Below are 21,622 nucleotides of genomic sequence, written 5' to 3' on the forward strand. Positions count from 1 at the left end.
ACTTGTATATTTCTTTAAAAACAGTTTTCAAACTGATTTTAATCATTTTCTTAAGTACTCGGAAATGTTGGATCCAACTTGTTCTCATAACATAGTTGGACCGACAAAACCGAACACTCGCTTAACGTACGTTGTTAGTTCTAAAACAATAGATCTACATACTTGGGTAAGTGTTGTCATGTTTTAATGAGTTATCTCATAATAATTAATATTTTGGAAAGTTGACTTTGGGTTTGAACCTTCGTCAAGACCCGAACCGACAACCCAAACACTCGTTAAAAACCCGTTTTAGTATCTTTGTCCCAATGGAATTGCATTTTAGCATTTTTTTTCCATCTTATTACTTAACATTGGTTGAGTAAACATTAAGGTTAGATACTTTAACCCGGTTTCGAGCAAACTATCATTTTTAAAGGGTTATTATTATAAATTTTTAAATAGTTACATTTTAAACCTCGAACTTTAAATTGTTTACTTTTTTGCAACAATTATTTCATTTAAATATTTTTAAGGCAACCTTTCTAAACCCGAAACTTCTTTTCTTTTAGGCGTTGTTCGTTAAACTCGTCGTTCCCGCAATGTATACTCTTATAGGACGGTGCCGTTAATGTATTCTTATTAACGACTTCATGAAATCCGAATCTATTTGGTATTCTCTTATAGACGGTGCCGCTAATGTATTCTTATTAGCGACTTCATATTATCCAAATTTTTGTCATTTATTTGTGGTTTTGTATACAAGATTGTGGCGTTTCTTACTACATACGTATTGTTCAAACTTATGAATTGCTCATCAACATTTGTGTTGATAAACTTTATTTTATGAAATGTTACAGGTTTGCATCTTGGTTGATTATGGAGTTCGGTGATGAAAACGTCACAAATACTGTTAGGATATTAGCAAAAAAAAGAACAATACTTGTTTCGCTATATTTTGCTATATTTTGTTGTACTTGACTTATGAATATTTGGTTATGTGACATTTTCGATGTTGTTAAATGAAATGAGTTTGTTAAATATTATCGCTTTAAATAGTGTCATGCGCTTATGGGCAATCGTTACACCTCGGCATGTTCCGCCGCCTTTGGTCGGGGTGTGACAGATTGGTATCAGAGCCATGACAATTAAGATAGATAGTTAGACGTAACGACCTAGAATTGTTATGCTTAGGGTCCTATACGTTTTTTCATACGTGTTTACTCTATCTAATTGTTCATATCGCATGTTTATTTATAAACTTGTTTAAAATTCACCAATATCCTAAATGTTCACATACACACACTTTCATAGTATTTCCAAGGTATCCTTACCTTAAAACGCAAAAAGTAGATTTTTATTGTGTTTTATGGATTACAATATTAACTTGGATCCCGTTGTTTCAAATCCCTTAAAGGTTGCGTTTATATCGGGTTTGTAGCCATCATAGGAAACGAGACATTATAAAATGACCATTTGACAAAAAGATTCCAAGGATCGAAGGTGATTTACTTACCTGGGATGGTTGAGTTATAGCGCTCGTTTTCTAGGCCATAAACCGTGTTATAAATGTCAATTCTTTGAGTATTCGAATGCGAGCGTTCCGGTCGCCATACTAATTTTCGGTGTTAAAACAATAGAACTACGGTGATTTCGTGGACTAGTGTTTTGACATGACGTTGTATCTCGATTTATTGTGTTATTATCGTTATTTGAGTCAAAAACATGAAAACGTTTCGGTGGTACGTACACATGTTTAGACTCCAATATGTTGTTTTATCAAACTTTTTAGCGTTGGAATGTCAAGTCATGGTGGATCATGCACGATTTTTCCGACTCTATAAATCTCAAAATCTCAAATTTTTGAACTTTAACATCTCAAAATCATTTACGTTTTGTTTACGGTTTTGTTATTTATAAACAAAGCTTCACATTTTATCTAACACTAACATCTCCTCCATACTAACTCTAGGATTCACAATCAATAAATCAAACTTCATCCAGTTTTATTATTTTTTTTACACCTTCATATTCATTTCTTTTACCCAAAACTTATCCCATTGTCTTTATAAATTTTTTTAGCATGCCTCCGCTAAGACGCCAACCGCGCAAGAACTCCACCCGACGCATGGCCGCTCTCGTAGCCAAACAAATGGCTGCTGTGATTCACGAACTTATAACCCAAATCCAAGCCACACTACCCTCACCCGTTGTTGCACCTATTGAACCCAAACCCGCATCCTGCCTGCTTAAACAATTTACTAGTACCAACCCGTCCGAATTCTATGGAACCAACTGTGCGACTACTTTGTTGCAATGGTTCGAATCTGTGGAGAATGTGTTTTTACACAGCGAATGCCCCGAAGCAAAAAAGACAAACTTCGCTTCAAGCATGTTTAAGGGAACCGCCCTAACATGGTGGGGTAATGTCATGCACCTCCAAGGTACGGATGTGGCCATGGCTCTTCCATGGGCCGAGATCAAGGCGCTGATGAAGAAGAAATTCTGCCCCAAACACGAGCTCCAAAAGCTTGAGGTAGAATTTTGGGAACTAAAACAAGAAAGTGGTGATAACGCCGCTTACTCGCTCCGTTTCCACGAGCTAGGCGTTCTTGTACCTCACTTGGTTACCCCAGCCGAATGTCAACTGGACAAATACATTGGGGGTCTACCAATGAAAATCCGGGACTCAGTCATGAGTAGCAAACCCGCGAACCTTGAGGAGACCATCACATTTGCCGGTGCGCTATCTGAAAACCATGTGAAGGAGGGTACCCTAACCATCAAGAAACCAAGTGAGAAAGCCAAAGCCGAGGCCGCTCCCCAAGCCAAGGTTGAACCCGCACCACAAGCTATAAACTACTCCAACTCTTCCCGACACAACAACAACAACAAGAAGAAACCCAAGAATAATTACCGAAACTTTTCCGTCACCCAACTTCAACCTCAACAACAAACCCAAGCTCCCCAAAACCGAAGGCCCTATACCGGTACTCTCCCATTATGTAACAATTGTCAACACCACCACCCCTCACACTTACCATGCCGCCGATGCACTATTTGCAACCGTTATGGTCATCTTAACACCTCATGCCGATCTGCACAACAAACCCAACCTAACCAACCAAGAATCACTCCTCAAAACCCCCAAAACTGATATGCACCCTACCCACCAAACCAACCCCAACCACCCCGAGCTTGTTACAATTGTGGAGATCCAAACCATTTTCGCAACAATTGCCCTCGCCTCACCTTTGCTAACCAAACCATGACCGTACCTTACTATCAAACCCAAGCTTACCAAGTTCAAACCTACCAACCCCAAGTTCCCCAACTCAATGCACCACACATCCAACCCATCCAAGCAATCCAAGCACCACCTCCACCACCACCACAAGCACCTCAAGTCAACCATGGTAACCAAGGGTGAGCTTTTATGATGAATGCAAATCAAGCTCAAGTGGCAAACGATGTTGTGAACGGTATGTTTTTGGTGAACTATCATTTGTCTTCTATTTTATTTGATACCGGTGCCGATAGAAGTTTTATTTCTTTGAAATTTGAGTCGAAAGTTGCGATGCCTCGAACTAAAATTTCCCGACCGTTCTCTGTCGAAGTCGCCAATGGAAATTCTATTACCGTCGATTCCGTCATCCGCGATTGTTCTCTTATTCTTTCTAAGCATAAATTCTCCATCGATCTCATCCCGATGCAAATGGGTAGCTTCGATGTCATAGTAGGCATGGATTGGTTATCTTTGCACCGTGCCGAAGTCGTTTGTTTTGATAAATTCATTCGCATCCCGCTCGTCAACGGTAAAATTCTTAAGGTCTTTGGAAACACAACGTCTCGAAGGCTAAATCTCATGTCGTGTGCTCAATCGCAAAAGTACTTACGCGAAAAGTACGTTCCGCTTCTAGCTCTCTCGGTGACAAAAGACAAAAAGGAAAGGAAGATCCAAGATATTCCTATTGTTTGTGATTTCCTTGATGTCTTTCCCGAAGATGTTACCGGTCTTCCTCCCGTTCGTCCGATTGAATTCCAAATCGATCTTGTGCCCGGTGCGATGCCCGTTGCACAGGCTCCTTACCATTTAGCCCCGTCAAAAATGCAAGAACTATCAAATCAACTCGAAGAACTTTCTGACAAAGGTTTCATTCGTCCAAGCTCTTCTCCTTGGGGCGCTCCCGTTCTCTTCGTGAAAAAGAAGGATGGTTCGTTTCGTATGTGCATCGATTATCATGAACTCAACAAGCTTACTATTAAAAATCGTTATCCATTGCCACGTATCGACGACTTATTCGACCAACTTCAAGGCGCAACTTGTTTCTCCAAAATTGATCTTCGATCGGGTTATCATCAATTGCGTGTTCGCGAAGAAGACATTCCGAAAACCGCTTTCCGTACTCGATATGGACATTTCGAATTTTTGGTTATGCCCTTCGGGTTAACAAATGCACCCGCTGTATTTATGGACCTCATGAACCGCTTTTGTAAACCATTCCTTGATAAATTCGTTATTGTCTTTATTGATGACATCCTTATCTTTTCTAAATCCAAAGCCAAACATGAACATCATTTGCGTTCCATTCTCGAGCTCCTTAGAAACGAACAACTCTATGCCAAATTCTCCAAATGTGAATTTTGGCTCGAGGAAGTTCAATTTTTGGGACTATCGTAAACGAAAAAGGTATTCATGTTGATCCCGCTAAAATTGAGGTTGTTAAGGATTGGAAAACTCCAACGACTCCAACGGAAATTCGATCATTCCTCGGTTTGGCCGGATATTATCGGCGTTTCATTCGGAATTTTTCCAAGATCTCTTTGCCTCTTACCTCTCTCACCCATAAGGGACAACCCTTCGATTGGGGTTCGAAGCAAGAGGAAGCCTTTTGTACTCTCAAGGACATGCTTTGCAATGCTCCTATTCTAACCCTTCCCGATGGAAACGACGATTTTGTTGTATTTTGCGATGCCTCCCATCAAGGCCTTGGTTGCGTTCTCATGCAACGAGGTCAAGTCATCGCATACGCATCAAGGCAACTTAAGGTCAACGAGAAAAACTATACGACTCACGATCTCGAACTTGGTGCCGTCGTTTTCGCTCTCAAAATCTGGAGACTTTACCTTTATGGAACAAAATGCGTGATTTTCACCGATCATAAAAGCCTTCAACACATTTTTGACCAAAAAGATCTCAACATGAGACAATGACGATGGGCCGAATTACTTAGTGATTATGACTGCGAGATTCGCTACCACCCCGGTAAAGCGAATGTTGTCGTCGACGCCCTAAGTCGAAAGGTTAATGTTAAATCCGTTTTGCTTCTAAGCGTCATTGTTCAAACCAATCTTCAAATTCGTATCTTTCAAGCTCAACGTACCTCCGTTGAAGAAGGTAACATGTATGACGAAATGTCATGTGGAGCCGAACTTCAACTCGAAACCAAACCCGATGGTCTTTTGTATTTTCTCAATCGTTTGTGGGTTCCCGATCGCGATGACCTTCGTACTCGTATTCTCGACGAAGCTCACAATTCGCATTATTCCGTTCATCCCGGTGCGGATAAGATGTATTTCGATCTTCGTGCTACCTTTTGGTGGCCGGGTATGAAAAAGGACGTAGCGTTGTTTGTATCTAAATGTCTTACATGCTCGAAAGTCAAAGTCGAACATCAAAGACCTTTTCGTCTACTCGAGCAACCACCGATTCCCGTTTGGAAATGGGAAGACATTGCTATGGACTTTATTACCAAATTACCCAAAACTCAAAAAGGCAACGATAGCATTTGGGTGATCATCGATCGATTAACCAAATCTGCTCATTTCATTCCGATCCGCGAGAAGTATTCTGTCGAGAAGCTTGCTCAAATCTATGTTCGGGAAATCGTATGCCGACACGGTTTGCCATTGTCTATCATCTCCGACCGTGATGCCCGTTTTACCTCTCATTTTTGGCGTTCACTTCAAGAAGCTTTGGGAACACGTCTCGATCTTAGCACCGCTTATCATCCTCAAACGGACGGTCAATCCGAACGTACAATCCAAACACTCGATGATAAGCTACGAGCATGTGTTCTTGATTTCGGTGGGAATTGGGATTCTCATGTTCCGTTCATCGAGTTCTCCTACAACAATAGCTACCACTCTAGCATTGATGTGGCTCCTTTTCAAGCTCTTTACGGTCGTAAATGTCGTTCCCCAATTTGTTGGAATGAAATCGGTGAAGCTCAAATCACGGGACCCGAAATGGTCCAAGAAGCCACCGATGTCATTAATCAAATCCGTAAGAATCTCCAAGCCGCTAGAAATCGTCAAAAGAGTTACGCCGACAAACGGCGAAAACCTATCGAATATAATATTGACGATCTTGTCATTCTAAAAGTATCTCCTTGGAAGGGGGTAGTCCGTTTTGGAAAGAAGGGTAAACTAGCCCTCATTTCGTTGGTCCTTTCAAAATTCTTGAATGTGTTGGGAAAGTAGCGTATCGACTCGAACTACCGCAAGAACTTGCCGGTGTTCATCCGAAATTTCATGTTTCGAATCTCAAAAAGTGCTTAGTCGAGGGTAATCTCCATATACCTCTCGACGAAGTTCATGTTGATGAGTCTATGATTATGGTTGAACGACCCGTTGAGATTATGGATTGCAACGAGAAGAAAACCAAGCGTAGTCGAATTCGGTTAGTAAAAGTTCGTTGGGAATCACGGCGCGGCGCGGAGTTTACTTGGGAACGAGAAGACACAATGAAAGAGAAGTATCCACATTTGTTTGCATCTTCGTCTTCATCTTAATTTCAGGACGAAATTCCCTAAAATAGTAGATACTGTGACATTCGTCAATTTCGGGTCCGAATAGTATTCGTTTTGTAAACATTTATTATGTAAACCGACCCGTTTTGTAAACCGGCACTTTGGAAATAATCAAAATGATGAATTTTATGTTACGATATTGTTTTACACTTGTTGGGTCTTGAAAACATTCAATTTAGTCTTTAAAACGCTTAAAAATCACTTAAAACGAACTACGGGGACCAAAACTGCCATTTTTGAAAAATCAGGAAATAACCCCTTCGCGGGGCGCGAAGGCAGGTCTGCAGCTGCACGTTTTTTTTTTATTATTTTTATGCATACATGTGACCAAAACACCCCATTTTCATGCAAGACCCTTTATGCTTGACCATTTCAACTTACCCTATATATACACCACCATTTCCATCCATTAATCTCTGCTACAACTCCAAATTCTCTCTCAAATTCAAAGATTTAAAGGTTATTTTCTGTGTTCTTGAAGGTTTGACCTCTAAAAGTCAAACTGAGTTTTCTCTTTAATTCTAACTTGTTCATCTAACATTACTAACTCTTGAATATGGTGGTACAACATATATATAGTACACACCCCTTGTTTCCTTTATTAGTTACTTCACCGACTCCAGTTGGTTAAGTTTCGAATGTCATAAGGCAAGGCTTCATGGAGGACTTCGTGTTCTTGATTATCTATATACACACACATAACATATTATACATATCATTTATGCCTAACTTCTGTTCATTTTAGTTTGTTAGTCACATTTACAAGTCTTGGGTATGTGGAATCCATCTATGAACTCGGTGTGAGATGGAAACCGAACCAAACCGAACTTTTGTTAAAAAGACTTGTTGTTGACCTTTTTAGTTGTAGAACTTAATCTTCATTTGTACATTATTATACAAGATCTATGATATATGGGTATGTGGAATCCATCTATGAACTTTTTATGAGATGGAAACCGAACCGATCCGATTTTTACTCGCTTAAGACACACAAGTGTGTTTTTAGCTATCAAGACTTGTATATTTATTTAAAAATAGTTTACAAACTGATTTTAATCATTTTCTTAAGTACTCGGAAATGTTGGATCCAACTTGGTCTCATAACATAGTTGGACCGACAAAACCGAACACTCCCTTAACGTACGTTGTTAGTTCTAAAACAATAGATCTACATACTTGGTTAAGTGTTGTCATGTTTTAATGAGTTATCTCATAATAATTAATATTTTGGAAAGTTGACTTTGGGTTTGACCCTTCGTCAAGACCCGAACCGACAACCATAACACTCGTTAAAAACCCGTTTTAGTATTTTTTTCCCAATGGAACTTGCATTTTAGCATTTTTCCCATCTTATTACTTAACATTGGTTGAGTAAACATTAAGGTTAGATACTTTAACCCGGTTTCGAGCAAACTTGCTTTTTAAAGGGTTATTATTATAAATTCTTAAATAGTTACATTTTAAACGTCGAACTTTAAATTGTTTACTTTTTTTGCAACAATTATTTCATTTAAATATTTTTAAGGCAACCTTTCTAAACCCGAAACTTCTTTTCTTTTAGGCCTTGTTCGTTAAACTCGTCGTTCCCGCAAATCTTCAAATAATCAATCTTTCATGTTTATTACTTGAATGTGAGTACTTTCATACCTCTTTTTTCATCTTTCTTTTTGGGGTGACATTTCATATTTATTCAAATCAAATGATTTATACTTGAGTCTTAAACCACAAACGTTATTGTATACTTACTTAAATAAATGCACGATTTGGTGTTCTATGCTTACATGATTATATGCTTATGTGTTTACCGCTTTTGGAAGGTTGATTCATAAATCCGTGGGCTATCTGGTATACTCTTATAGCACGATGCCGTTAATGTATTCTTATTAACGACTTCATGAAATCCGAATCTATTTGGTATTCTCTTATAGACGGTGCCGCTAATGTATTCTTAATAGCGACTTCATATTATCCAAATATTTGTTATTTATTTGTGGTTTTGTATACAAGATTGTGGCGTTTCTTACTACATACATATTGTTCAAACTTATGAATTGCTCACCAACCTTTGTGTTGATAAACTTTATTTTATAAAATGTTACAGGTTTGCATCTAGGTTGATTATGGAGTTCGGTGAAGAAAACGACACAAATACCGTTAGGATATCAGTAAAAAAAAGAACAATACTTGTTTCGCTATATTTTGCTATATTTTGTTGTACTTGACTTATGAATATTTGGTTATGTGACATTTTCGATGTTGTGAAATGAAATGAGTTTGTTAAATATTATCGTTTTAAATAGTGTCATGCGCTTATGGGCAATCGTTACACCTCGGCATGTTCCGCCGCCTTTGGTCGGGGTGTGACAACGTCCGCCACGTGTCACCACGTGGCATCACGTCTGCCACGTGGCAAGCCTATATGGTTGGTCATCACTCTACGTCGCGATACGCGACGGGTGACCAAGGACACCATCGCGTATCGCGACGGGTCTCCAATTTGCCTATAAATAGCAAGTTTTGGCATCTCATTTCTCACACCGTTTCTCATATCTCTTTCTCTCTCTCTTGAACATACTTTCTCTCTCTAAAAATACTCTCTCTCACTACCTCGATAAGTGTGCCGACCCTTCCTCGTTATATATTATGGGGCAAACGAAAATAGATTTTCTAGAAGATACACGAGTATGAAATGTTGATACTTGAATCTGATTCATGTATGATGTATCATATTTTTTGAAAAAACCAAATATATGTTTAGAGGATATACACAAGTATAAAAAGTAGATGCTCAAATCAGATTCATGTATCATACAACATGGGAAAGACGAACAACGGAACAAGCATTTTTAGAGGATACACGAACAAAAAAGAAAATCAGATGCCAATTTAATTCACATGTCATATGTTATGAGTCATACTAGAATACAATTAGGGGTGTTAAACGTGTCGGGTTGACGGGTTGATAGGTTGAAATGTGCAACCCGAACCCGACCCATATTATTATTCGTGTCAAATATGTCAACCCTAACCCGCACACACATAAATTCGGGTCGACCAGAACACGACCCGTTTAACCCATATTTTTTAAACAAGTTAACTTATATAATCAGACATACAAATTATAATAAAATTATAACCATATATTGCAAAATTCAAATGAAATTTAAGCATGCGTCGATTTAGATATAGATGGATTTTACGATATGCTCACGTATATTGGTGAATGGAAATAAGAAATGCATCTTGGGTAATGAAATTCTGGTTGAGAATTTAAAAGTGTTGTTTACGAAAAATAGAATTTAAGATGAGATCTAAAAAGGTAACATGGGAAATGAAAAATAATTAAATTCTCCAACACATTTTAAAACTAAAGAGAGAATATCAAATTAATTTTAAAATATCTAAAATTAAACGGGTTAACGGGTCAACCCGTTTTTATACAAGTCAACGTGTTAGCCGACCCAAAACTTGTTTTTTTTTGTGTCGGGTTCAGGTTGGGTTTCGGGTCGGGTCAAGAATTGACACCCCCTAAATACAATAATAGAGGATACATTGGTATAAAAGGTAGATAATTTAATCTGATTCGTTTGTCATTCAAAATATTATTATTTTGTATGAAATATATTGTTTAATATAAAAATATATACATAAATTTTTTAACACATATTGCAATTATAAAACTGTTATCAGATTAAAAAATCAATAATTTTATATCATAATTGAATTATTAAAATACAAATACATACAACGATTGACCATAAGTGATACTAAGTTTAAACTGTAACCAAATCGTTATTTGTGACTGCTTGATGATTGTTCGAGTAAAACGTTACTGCATACCAGATATATTCACAACTAAAAACCACACAAACTAATGACAATGATAAATTAACTTTGCAACATTCTTCTAATAAACATAAACATAAAACTGAATATATCATATTATTTGATTACATGAAATCCCAATTCTAATTCTACTACTCTCACTTTATCAATCCCCCAACACAACACAACACAAATTAAACTATTTATTGGATTCATATTTAATAGTTCTAGTCAACAGCCCGGTCCGCATATACATCACGAACACATAAAAGCTGATGTTAAGTCTAGTTGTACAACTTTTGGAGAATCAAACACATCACTAGCTGCATTTCTTTCACTTGATAAGACTGATTCGGGCACGTGACTCACCACCAAGTGACCCGTTCGAGGTCATACTCGAGCACGTCATTTTACCTTGCTGAGTCAGGTCTCTGTGAGTGTACACGACCCCCTTATCATTATCCACCACCTGTCCGTTTCCTCTTGCAATCCTTAATATATTAATAAAACGAGTTAGATTATAAAATGTGGAGTTTTATTAATCATTAACTATGTAAATATCGCGAAAATACCATCGGGTTGTTAGCAGCCCTTCAACTCCAACGGGCCCACGAGCATGAATCCTACTTGTACTTATGCCAACCTGTCGTGCAAATAGACGGTCAACGATAACTTTGACTGATGAGTAAATTACATAATTATTAATTTCACTGGGCATTCTTAAATAAAGCAGTTTGTAATTAAGGGCATATTGGTCATTTAAAATGGATTTAACTAAAATTCGAACACCAGTCTGTGTAAATGACTAATTTGTTATAAACTGCTTACTTCAAGGATGTGTAGTGCATTTAATAAAGATTAAAGATCAAATCTACAATTACGTACACATAAAGAATGAAATATGTAATTTACTCTAATAAATTTATAAACAGACGCTAAAATATGATACCTCGGCGCCGAGTCCAAAACGGAACCCGTCACTGAACCTTGTACTTGCATTATGAAATACAGCAGCACTGAATTTATATTTTATACATCAGACATTAAAATTTTAACAGAATATTCGGGAATTTATAAATTATGATATAAAAACCTGTCAACTTGATTCAAAAAGATGTTAGCAACTTCAGGGTCTTCTGTAACAATGCAATCAGTATGTGCACTACAAGAAATAGAGATATAAGAAGATTGTAAAGTAATATCATTATAGATATTTTAATCATTAAACAAATTAACTTACCTTCCATGTTTGTGTATATGATCAATGGCAGCATGCACATCATCAACAATTTCAATTGTGCAGGTTAATGAACTATATTCATGATGAAATGATGGTGCTGCTGGAAGATTAAGCAAGGAGCATGCCCTGGGCCCACCATTTATACTCACACCTGAATACAAATCTGTTAAAACATGATCCAATGGCCTAAAAGTGGTTCATTTATTCTCATGCCTTTAGTTTGAAGTTCAATGAGAAGCTCGTTAACGCCACCGTTTTCCATTAAGTCTTGATGAACAAGAAGTGTTTCCTGGTAAAAGAATATGTAAATAACTAATGTGGTACTACGGTTTTATATATAATATTGTTTCAGTAAGAAGATATATACCATAGCATTACAGGCTGCGGGATAATCGGTTTTTGCATCCAAAACTATGTTCTTTGCCTTTTCCATATCAGCAGATTTGTCAACATAGACATGACATATTCCATCTGAAAGTTACGAAAGCAGAATTACCATATTGCCCTTGATCCCTCAAAGCATTTAGAGTCACTTAAAAGTTAAAACCATCTTTACCAGCATGACCAAGAACAGGAATTTTTGTCAAAGATTTAATCTGATAAACAAGTTCATTGCTGCCTCTCGGGATCACAAGATCGATGACATCATCAAGCTGCAGTGTAAGTATTATTACATATTGAATTATTAAAATGTAACATTTTCAAAAATAGAGAAGAAAACTTAACGAAAGTTAACAACTAACCTTGAGCAATTCAGGAATCTCTTCTCTAGAAGTCACAAGGCCAATTAACCCTTTACCAACTGTTTCGGGGATGCACGAAGTAATAATCTAAGAAAAAATTATAATAAGTTAATAAAATATGATTAACTGAATGAGATATCGTTAAAAATGCAATGGTATCCATAAATATATTCAAGAAAACTGACCTTATGCAAGATAGCATTAGAACGTTTTGCTTCCTTTCCTCCTTTCAATAAGAGCCCATTACCAGTTCTAATGGCTAATGATGCTATCTGTTCAAATCACAGCAAGATTTAAAATTTATAATTTCAAAATCTTAACTGTAATAGAACAAATATTTGAATGCTAAGTAAACTCGAATCACTAAACCTGAACAAGTGCCTCGGGACGTGACTCAAAGATAACAAGAAGAACACCAAGGGGAGATGACATTTTCTCTAAGATGAATCCAGCTGACAGCTGTCATTATATAAAACACGTTAGTTTAAAGTGATTTGTTTAAATAAAAACTTTGCAGAAAAGAAAAACATGCTTATAATAACTTACCTCTGTTCTCTTTAAAATCTGCCCAATTGGCTCTTCCATAGTTGCAAGTACACGGATTGCTTTTGCAAGACTAGAGATCTGTAACATATAATAAATTCAGAATCAGCAAATAAAATTAATAAAGAAACAAAGTTAGTGCTTTACGTTAAAAATAAAGGAAAAAAAAATAGAATGTGACTTGCCTTTCCGGGCTTTAGATGCAGCCTAGAGAGTAATGATGATCCATATCCATCGTCCAGTGCATCTGCCACGTCAGCTTCATTTTCATGAATTATGATTTTCTCATTTACTTCTAAAGCATCAGCTATTGCTAGCAGAATTTTACTCCTCTCTTCTGCTGGCATTGCCTGCGTTAAAATAAGGCGTGTAAACAAAGTGAACGTTTAGTGAACCGTTATTCAGCAAGAAGTTTGTTTATTTGATGAACGAACATACGCAAAAACAATTCTTTGTTCATTTAGTTAAAAGAACAAACATGAACACATGTCTCGTTCGTGAATGCTCATTTATGTTCATTAGTTTACATTCGTTTATCAGTGTGTTTTGAGTTCGTTAGTTACATTCATTTATATATTCAGTTAAATTTTATAGACCCGCTACAATTCAGTTTAGTGTTATTAGTTTTGTTAGGCTCGACAGGTTGATGTTCACAATTAATTTTAATTTCAAAAGGGGGTGGCGGCGCAGCTTGTTGCCCGCTTGCATGCCTCTCTATTGTAATTGAATCCTTTTATTTGAAATGGATAAAAAATATATTTATTTATAAAAAAAAATAATTGATGTTTGCTCATCTATGTTCGGTTATGTTCTCATTTATGTTCTTTTATATTATTAACAGACGAACATAAACAAACACAAATGTGCTCATTTTCATAACAAATGAACACAAACAAAACAGCCATATATGTTCGATCGTTTTTTTGGTTGAAATCAAACGACTGAACACGAACATGTCCCGTTCGTTTTCATTTGGTTCATTTACAAGCCTGCGTGAAACAGTTATTGTCAAAAATGTTTAAAAATATTACAGTGTCAAATCTGATTACGAAAACTATCATTTCACCAACGGTCACTTTATATGCAAAATTTTGAAGATTAAGATCATACTGTTTGCATTGACCATTCACCATTTAGAGCATTTAAAGTCTGATTTGATCAAAACAATCTAATGATACCTGCAGAAGTCTAGAACTTTCTCTTGCTGCAACTGTCATTTCACGTGCGTTTAACTCTCCACTAGGAACAAACGTATGAGCATCTCTATGAAACAGGGTACCAATGCGCTGTCCTCTTAAAACTTTTATAATATTGTCACCCGCAAAGCCACTTCAAAACCAAGGAAAAGATAGCATATGTTAATAACCAATGTAATCAAAACATCATTGTGAAGCGGGAAAAGTGGACACAATACCTGGTGATGACAACTGGAATGCCAGCTTGAGAAGCATAGACAGCAGCTTTGACTTTAGCAGTCATACCACCTCTTCCTAACCTAGATTTGTCACCAAAAGTAATTGTGTTTTCCAGTTTTTCCTTAATGTAGGTGTAAATTAGCTTTGATTGAGGATCACTGGGAGGCCCACTATAAAGACCATCTACATCACTTAACAGCACAAGAAGATCAGCTTTCAACTCCAGAGCCAGTAGAGCTGCCAGGCTGTCATTATCCCAGAATATTCCAGAAGAATCCTGTAAAAAAGTTAAAAATTTTAAGAAATCTGTGTTTAACAATATGAAGTTAGAAAATAAGGGAATTGGCCGGTATACCTCATAAGGAGCTCTGCGAGTACTGATGGAATCATTTTCATTAAAAACAGGAATAACTTTTAATGACAACAATGAATCCACAGTTTCAGTAAGTTGTTTCCTAAATTCTGGACTCCTAAAGTCGTTATCAGTCACGAGAAGCTGTGCTGATGTTACATCCAGCTGTGAAACGATATCGTAAGCATGTTGAGCATTAAAAGAAGTAAAATGACCAAAAGTCAAATGGATTATGGATTTTACCTGGCTAAACAGTGTATCATAAAGAGCCATAAGACCGTTTTGTCCAACGGCTGCACATGCCTTACCATCAAGCTCAGCTTGTGGTTTCTGAAGATCCGCAAAGCTTTAAGAAATAAATAACTATTAGTCACTAATATGATAACTGTCTTATAAGATATACTATTAGAATTGAACTTAGTAGCTTAATAATAACTTGAACATGAACAAATGGATAAGCAAATAAAAGACGTCTGTGTTTAGTAGAAATGATGCAAAAATTCAAAAACGTTTAAGTAATATATCTGTTATAATATGATTCATTATAGTTTTTATTAGGTGTTGGCATTAGACATATTTCCTGAAGCGCGTGATACAGAATTGGGTAGATGCTAAGACTAGATAGAAGTTGAGTAAAGTATATCCCTACTTTCTATATAATCTTAAACCCATCTATATATTCATAATTATTATTCTTTATTAAATGGGAAAGTTACATGATTTCCATTCATGCCTTGCATCACGGATTAGTTTAGAAACGGGCAAGTTAAACTAGTTAGTGCTCAAACTGATCACATAAATGCAATTTGATTAGTTTAGAAAAAACCTCTGTAGTCTTATAATTTGAAAATTTTCATAACCTTGTAATATTATAGGCAAAATGTGCGGTGACATTAAAATCTCAGACTTGCAATAAAAATTAAAGGTTACATGGTTATGATTTAATCATTGTCCTTTCTAGATGGGGCCATGTATGACAACTTACAAAGGAAACATGACAATATCCCCACATTCAATACACTTAACCTTGTCAATGAATGCGGTGTCATGTCCGGTTTCGAAAATTTTTGAAAACATAAGGATAAAAACAACACAGAATGTCATCAAATAAAGAAAAAAAGGACAATATCATATGATGTTCAAGAAATAATCATCTTAGAAGAGTCAGAGTAATTGGACTGTCGGTCACTAGATGGTTAAAAGATCCAACATACGTGTACAAAACGGACCCCAGACACTATAGAGAACAGAAATGAATCAACAATAATGTCATGCAACAGAAATATAATATATTGTTCATAAAGAACTTTCAAACTACCACATATCCATCAGTAGTTACATACAGATTAGTATACAGTACCTGCTATTGATTAACTTCCTGTATCTAAGCCGTTGTCGACCAGCTCCAACAGCACCAGATGACACCAAGATAACCTCAAATCCTTCAGAGTTTAGTGCTTGAATCTGCATTTAGCACAAACACCACTTTAAACATTTTAAAGATCTCAAATAGTTTTTCAAGAATATGTTTTTGTTATAACAATCCACCTGCTCACAAAGTGCTCCTAATCTTCCAAGTGCCAGCCTTCCATCATCTTGCGTAACAACAGCCGTCCCAACCTTCAAATCCAAAACATATATTTTATAAATATTTAGCATAAACAAAACAAAAGGAGCAATCTTTTAACAAAAAAGCAAAAAAATATGATGTTATTAATAGCAGATGCCTTTAGTTGGAAATAAATTCTAAACACTTCATCTTAATCAATCCATGTTAGAAATCTAATTTAACATATCCCTAGAATCCCTCTCAAATAAGACAAATATCACATGTGGTTCATCTAATTGCCTCAATTATCATATCCTAATCAAGAGATAATTCTCAAAAAAATTAGCTGATCATAACAATATTACTTGGTTACTACTTTGATGATCCAGAACACACATGAACAGGGCTCAGATGGCTAAATGAACTAAAAAAACAAAACTTTACTTCCGCTAATTCGATTTAGGAAAAAATGACCAAAATGTCCATTTGACCGGTCAATGTCGACAAAATGTCCATTTGACCAATCAATTCCCATAATATCCACTCTAAAACTCATCGACCCAATCACTTTTTAATCATCACTCTACGAGAAAGTTTAATCAGCCGGCATCTGCCACTTGTCCAAAAATCTCATTGGAAAACCAAAAAGATATCTCATCGGAAGCAAAAAAAAATCTCGGTCAAAAACCAAAAAATTATTGTCATAAACAAAAAACCTCGTCGGAAGCCAAAATAATCTCATCAGACGCCTAAACAGTCCTGTCGGCTCAGACGATTTTTTAAAAAAACAAACTGGTGACAGGGCGTTTTATGACGCAGGGTAGAATCTGATTGGTTGAAAATCTCGTCAAGTAATGATTAAAAAGTGATCAGGTCAACGAGTTTTACTACAACACATGGCAGAATCTGGCTGGTTAAAAATCTCGTCGAATAATGATTAAAAACAGTGGACATTTTGGGAATTGGTTGTTCATATGTACATTTTGCGGACATTGACCGGTCAAATGGACATTTTGTTCATTATCCTTCCGAGTAAACCCTACCGAAACAAAATCACAACAAACAAAACCTAAAATAAAAAAAAAAATCTGGAACCACAAATCACAATTCCGAACGATTAAACAAAACACAAACGCTACACGCAACATTCGAAAACCAGATAAAAGTTGAGCTGGTAACAAACACAATAATTAAACACTGTATGTAATAAATTAATAATCACCTTAATAACGATACGCCTAACATCTTTGAGAAAGACGCGAGTTGGATCGATCGATTCCATTAGTTTAAGCTGTATCTGTGTGTGAGTGTGTGTACATGTGTTTGTGTGGTTGATTTTGCATAAAAGAATCGTAGGGTGGGTTCCTCTTCCATCTGATCCTTGCAGCGGGTCTCCGCGTACTTATATATTATTACACATACACATGCAACTTCGTCGTCTTCCCAGCTTTTCGCTTTCTAACATCTTTAGCCACTACTTTTTTATATTATTACACTTTCTTCCATTCTTTTTATCAATCTGTCGCTGTTGTTAACTCAATCACGGTTTCTTTTTTCTTTTCTCTGTTAAATAAATAACTTCTTTTTAAGTTTTCAAAAGTGACATGATGGAATATCGGTCCCTACGTGTTACGTTTTTTAATTAACTCATTAATAGATAATAAAACTAAAAGCCCACGGGGACTATTCAACTAAGCTCGTAATTTATTGCTTGCTCGATAAAAATGCAAATTAAGCTAGCTAAAAAAACTAGATTTGAAACTATCTAAGCCAAGCTCAGCTCGAATCAAGGCTCAACTTGTTGGCTTGTTTAACTTTTGAGCTCGAGTTTAGCCGAGCTACCTTGTTTAATTCCGAGCTCAAGCTTGAACCCACGATGGCTCAACTCGTTTACAACCCTCTGCGGGTGTAAATTTTCAATTTGATGTAATCATTATAGTAAAGGAAAAAGAATAATCTAAAAATATAATAACCAAAAAGGTATTGAAATGCGTTCGTTTCATTTTTTTATGTTATTATTTTGTAGCGTTTAAACTCATGGTATCAAACCTATGTGCTATAGAGGGTACCAATGATAAACCCCAAAAAAGTATAACATGTTTGATGTTCGGCTAACTTAATGAATTAATCAGAGAGAAACGAAAAATAAGAAAGGAATTAAAATTATAAAAAAATGCTACTTTAGATGTGGTTTGTCTTTAGTGTTATATATAATTAACATGACATGTTTTATAAGCAATGGTAAGTATAATTTATTTAAGCCAGCACATCGGCTCTAATGCAGTTTTACATATAATTATCCATAAGAATGACACACCATATCACTATAAACTTGGCAATATATTTTTCTATACTGTTGATTTACATATTCAGTTACATCTGCTTTTTATATTTTTAGTTGCGTCAACTTTTGAATATAAACCTATGGAACTAATTTTATATAGTATGTTGTACCGGTTTGTTTTGATCATAGGCGTTTTGATGATTGTGATGGCGTTTGATGTTTTTATAGTTTTGACTACGATTAGGGAATTAGTGGAGGAAACCAAAACCGTCGGTAACTGCCTAAGTAGTGGAGAGAGTCAGTAAAACTGCCATGAACTGCTGCTTCAAGAAGGTTTTGAAGGGGTTTAAATCACAATCTTTTAAGGTACGTAATGCTTAATCTTCTCTATATCATTCCAATTTTAACGGATAATATAGAATGCTCGCATATTTGTTAAAAAACATAATTATATGTAGGTTTCCAGTCATATTAATTTTAATTTGTTATATGTTGGAGAAATATTTCTTTTACCGTTATATAGTAAACTATCTTATAACATATAAAGTGAACGTGACCAAGGGTTTTCTAATAGCATGATGTTATACACGTTAGGACTTTACTTATACCATACATACAAACTATAAAAATATGTTTTAAGTAATTTTAAACAACGATACTCCAACAGTTACATCTTCTTTTAATAAATCCACTTTTAATATTATTCTGAAAGCTACTTGTGTAAACAATATTGTTTCTACGGACGGCAATTGGATGTGTATGGAACGTGTATTTGTTAGTTTCACGCTCAATTGTAAAATAGTTTTCATGCTCATATGATATCGAATATATCCGTTAGTTCATTAAAAGTTATTGATTATCACGTATAGTTCTTACTATTTATATATTATGCAACTTTATCACAAATGATATTATATATATATTTATATATAAAAGTAAAAATAAATGGATTATTAGATTCCTATTTACCAAGTACAAAAGAATAATTAAAAAAAATGAGTTACCTACTTACATGTATGATTTGAATAAAAGAGTATATACGTTCGGGATAATCTAGATACGTAACATCTAATGCCACATATGTCTCATACAAATAATATGTTTAGAGTTATCGAGGCGTTCTCAGGTAAGGTGGCTCAGGTCCTCGGTAACACTGCCGCCACCCTATCGGCTTCAGCAATCGGGTTGTAAATTTCGGTTTAGTGAAATCTATTGGAGATGAAGGATGGTGGATTTTGGGTGCATACCTCATTGATTGTTGAAACCTTCATGGATCTTCATAAGCCCCTATTAAATTGGGTATATCTTAATGGATTCAGCCCTTATTAAATTGGGTATATCTTAATGGATTCAGTTGCCATACCTTCATTGGTTGGTGATTCTCCATGGATCTCTATGTGCCCCTTCACCCTAGAGTCTAGAGCATCTACAACGGGCACCTGGGGGAGGGGGTATGGATCTATGTGGTGGATGAGTTGGCAGTATACTTCATTGTTGTAAAGTTCAAGTATGTGGAGTGGGTTTGTGTATTCAGATTAGAGGCGAACGAGTTCGCGGACCCATATAACAATCCAACATGTAAACAAAAGAAAAGTAAGTTTCTCCCACAGTGGGTGAAATAGGATAATGTCTTGCTACACATCGCTAGAAAGAAAAACTTGTAAGATCTTTATAAAGAAGAGAGATCACATGATAATATTCTTGTATGACAAGACGCACTAAGTGGTTTTAGCGAGAGTGCGAAGCACCTAAAGCGCTAGAGCGCACGCACGAGCTCGGGCGCAATGTAGTGTTTTGATGGCGCACTTTGCACTTCGCATGTTCGCATCGTCGAGAGCCGCCATAGTATGTTTGGTGGTCACGCTACGCGATGGACAAATACTAGCTCGTCACGATACGCGAAGCCTTGTAATTATCCAAAAAAAAATTTGTGTTCATAGTGCTACACGACAGGTCTTTAATGACCCATCGCGATATGTGTCATGGTCACTACGCAGACATGACACGTTGCATGCCAGTTGTCATAGCTAGGGCTGAATCGGCAACCCTATAAGCTCATCTCGCTACGCGATGACCTCTTTTGTAGGTCATCACAATACGTAACCATCTCGAAAATCAGATATAAAAGGGGACTAATCCAGACTTCATTTCTCATTCAATTTCCACACATCTCTATCTCATTTTCTACTTTTCTTATATATAAGTGTTAGTATAATACCTCGAATAGCCATAACAGTACCTTATCCAATCGAAAGAAGCTTTCGTACACGAATCCAAAAGCTTTGCCTGAACAAAGTGAGATTTTGTGCCATCGTGTAAAGTTTCTAATATGGTGATTATAGTTATGATTATCAGTTATACTAATATAGATATACTGCATTGTGTTAATCTAGGTGCTAACTTACCAGGATGATAATAAAATTATAAATTTGCAAGTTGAGACATTCGAGTTTTTGTACAACTCACATTTGTGTGAGACAACTGATTTTCCAATACTGTCATGATAATTTTTAAATTTATTAAACCCATGATAGATAGTTCATAAAAAGGTTTTAGTAACATTATAGTGATTAAGTCTCTGTAGGCTTACAAGATGGTTAATACTGATATTATGGGGTTTTGTATACAAGGTTTGTCTAATAGGCTATTACACTTTACTTATTGGACAGGTATTAGCCAATAAGTAATATGACCACAATCACATATACAGTCGAGTGACAAGTACCTTTCGGTAGTTTGTTAGTATGCGGGTGTAAAAGCATCTTAATGCGGTAACTATAAAAACGTGTCATTTCCAAATGAATTAATGTACTCATCGGTATTTCTTCCTGATAAAATATTTTTAAACATGTTTCAGGTGACTTGTTAAAGACACATGAATGA

General features: G+C 36.1%; 1 protein-coding gene across 1 annotated transcript; it reads right to left on the bottom strand.

The window, feature by feature from the left end:
* Positions 1-10,685: 10,685 nt before the first annotated feature.
* LOC143543133 (delta-1-pyrroline-5-carboxylate synthase-like) lies at positions 10,686-17,806 on the bottom strand. Its single transcript, XM_077035526.1, has 20 exons — positions 17,678-17,806; positions 16,455-16,526; positions 16,267-16,370; positions 15,150-15,252; positions 14,910-15,071; positions 14,554-14,831; positions 14,318-14,468; positions 13,325-13,489; positions 13,143-13,220; positions 12,966-13,055; positions 12,782-12,868; positions 12,597-12,683; positions 12,410-12,506; positions 12,221-12,324; positions 12,067-12,142; positions 11,854-12,004; positions 11,707-11,775; positions 11,563-11,629; positions 11,186-11,256; positions 10,686-11,104 (listed from the first exon to the last, which is right to left on the bottom strand). The coding sequence occupies exons 1-20, from the start codon at positions 17,735-17,737 to the stop codon at positions 10,948-10,950; spliced, it is 2,229 nt and encodes a 742-aa protein (XP_076891641.1). The 5' UTR covers positions 17,738-17,806; the 3' UTR covers positions 10,686-10,947.
* Between the last annotated feature and the right edge of the window lie 3,816 nt (positions 17,807-21,622).

This window comes from Bidens hawaiensis, unplaced genomic scaffold (genome assembly GCF_021521415.1).
Source record: "Bidens hawaiensis isolate Kalapana, Puna unplaced genomic scaffold, B.hawaiensis_p1.1 tig00013069_1, whole genome shotgun sequence".
Lineage (NCBI taxonomy): Eukaryota > Viridiplantae > Streptophyta > Magnoliopsida > Asterales > Asteraceae > Bidens > Bidens hawaiensis.

Coding starts and splice junctions, on each gene's coding strand:
- LOC143543133 (XM_077035526.1), bottom strand. CDS start 17,737: ATGGAATCGATCGATCCAACTCGCGTCTTTCTCAAAGATGTTAGGCGT. Junction 11,630..11,706: donor TTTTTGAATCAAGTTGACAG/GTTTTTATATCA, acceptor ATATAAATTCAG/TGCTGCTGTATTTCATAATG. Junction 11,105..11,185: donor GGGCTGCTAACAACCCGATG/GTATTTTCGCGA, acceptor TAATATATTAAG/GATTGCAAGAGGAAACGGAC.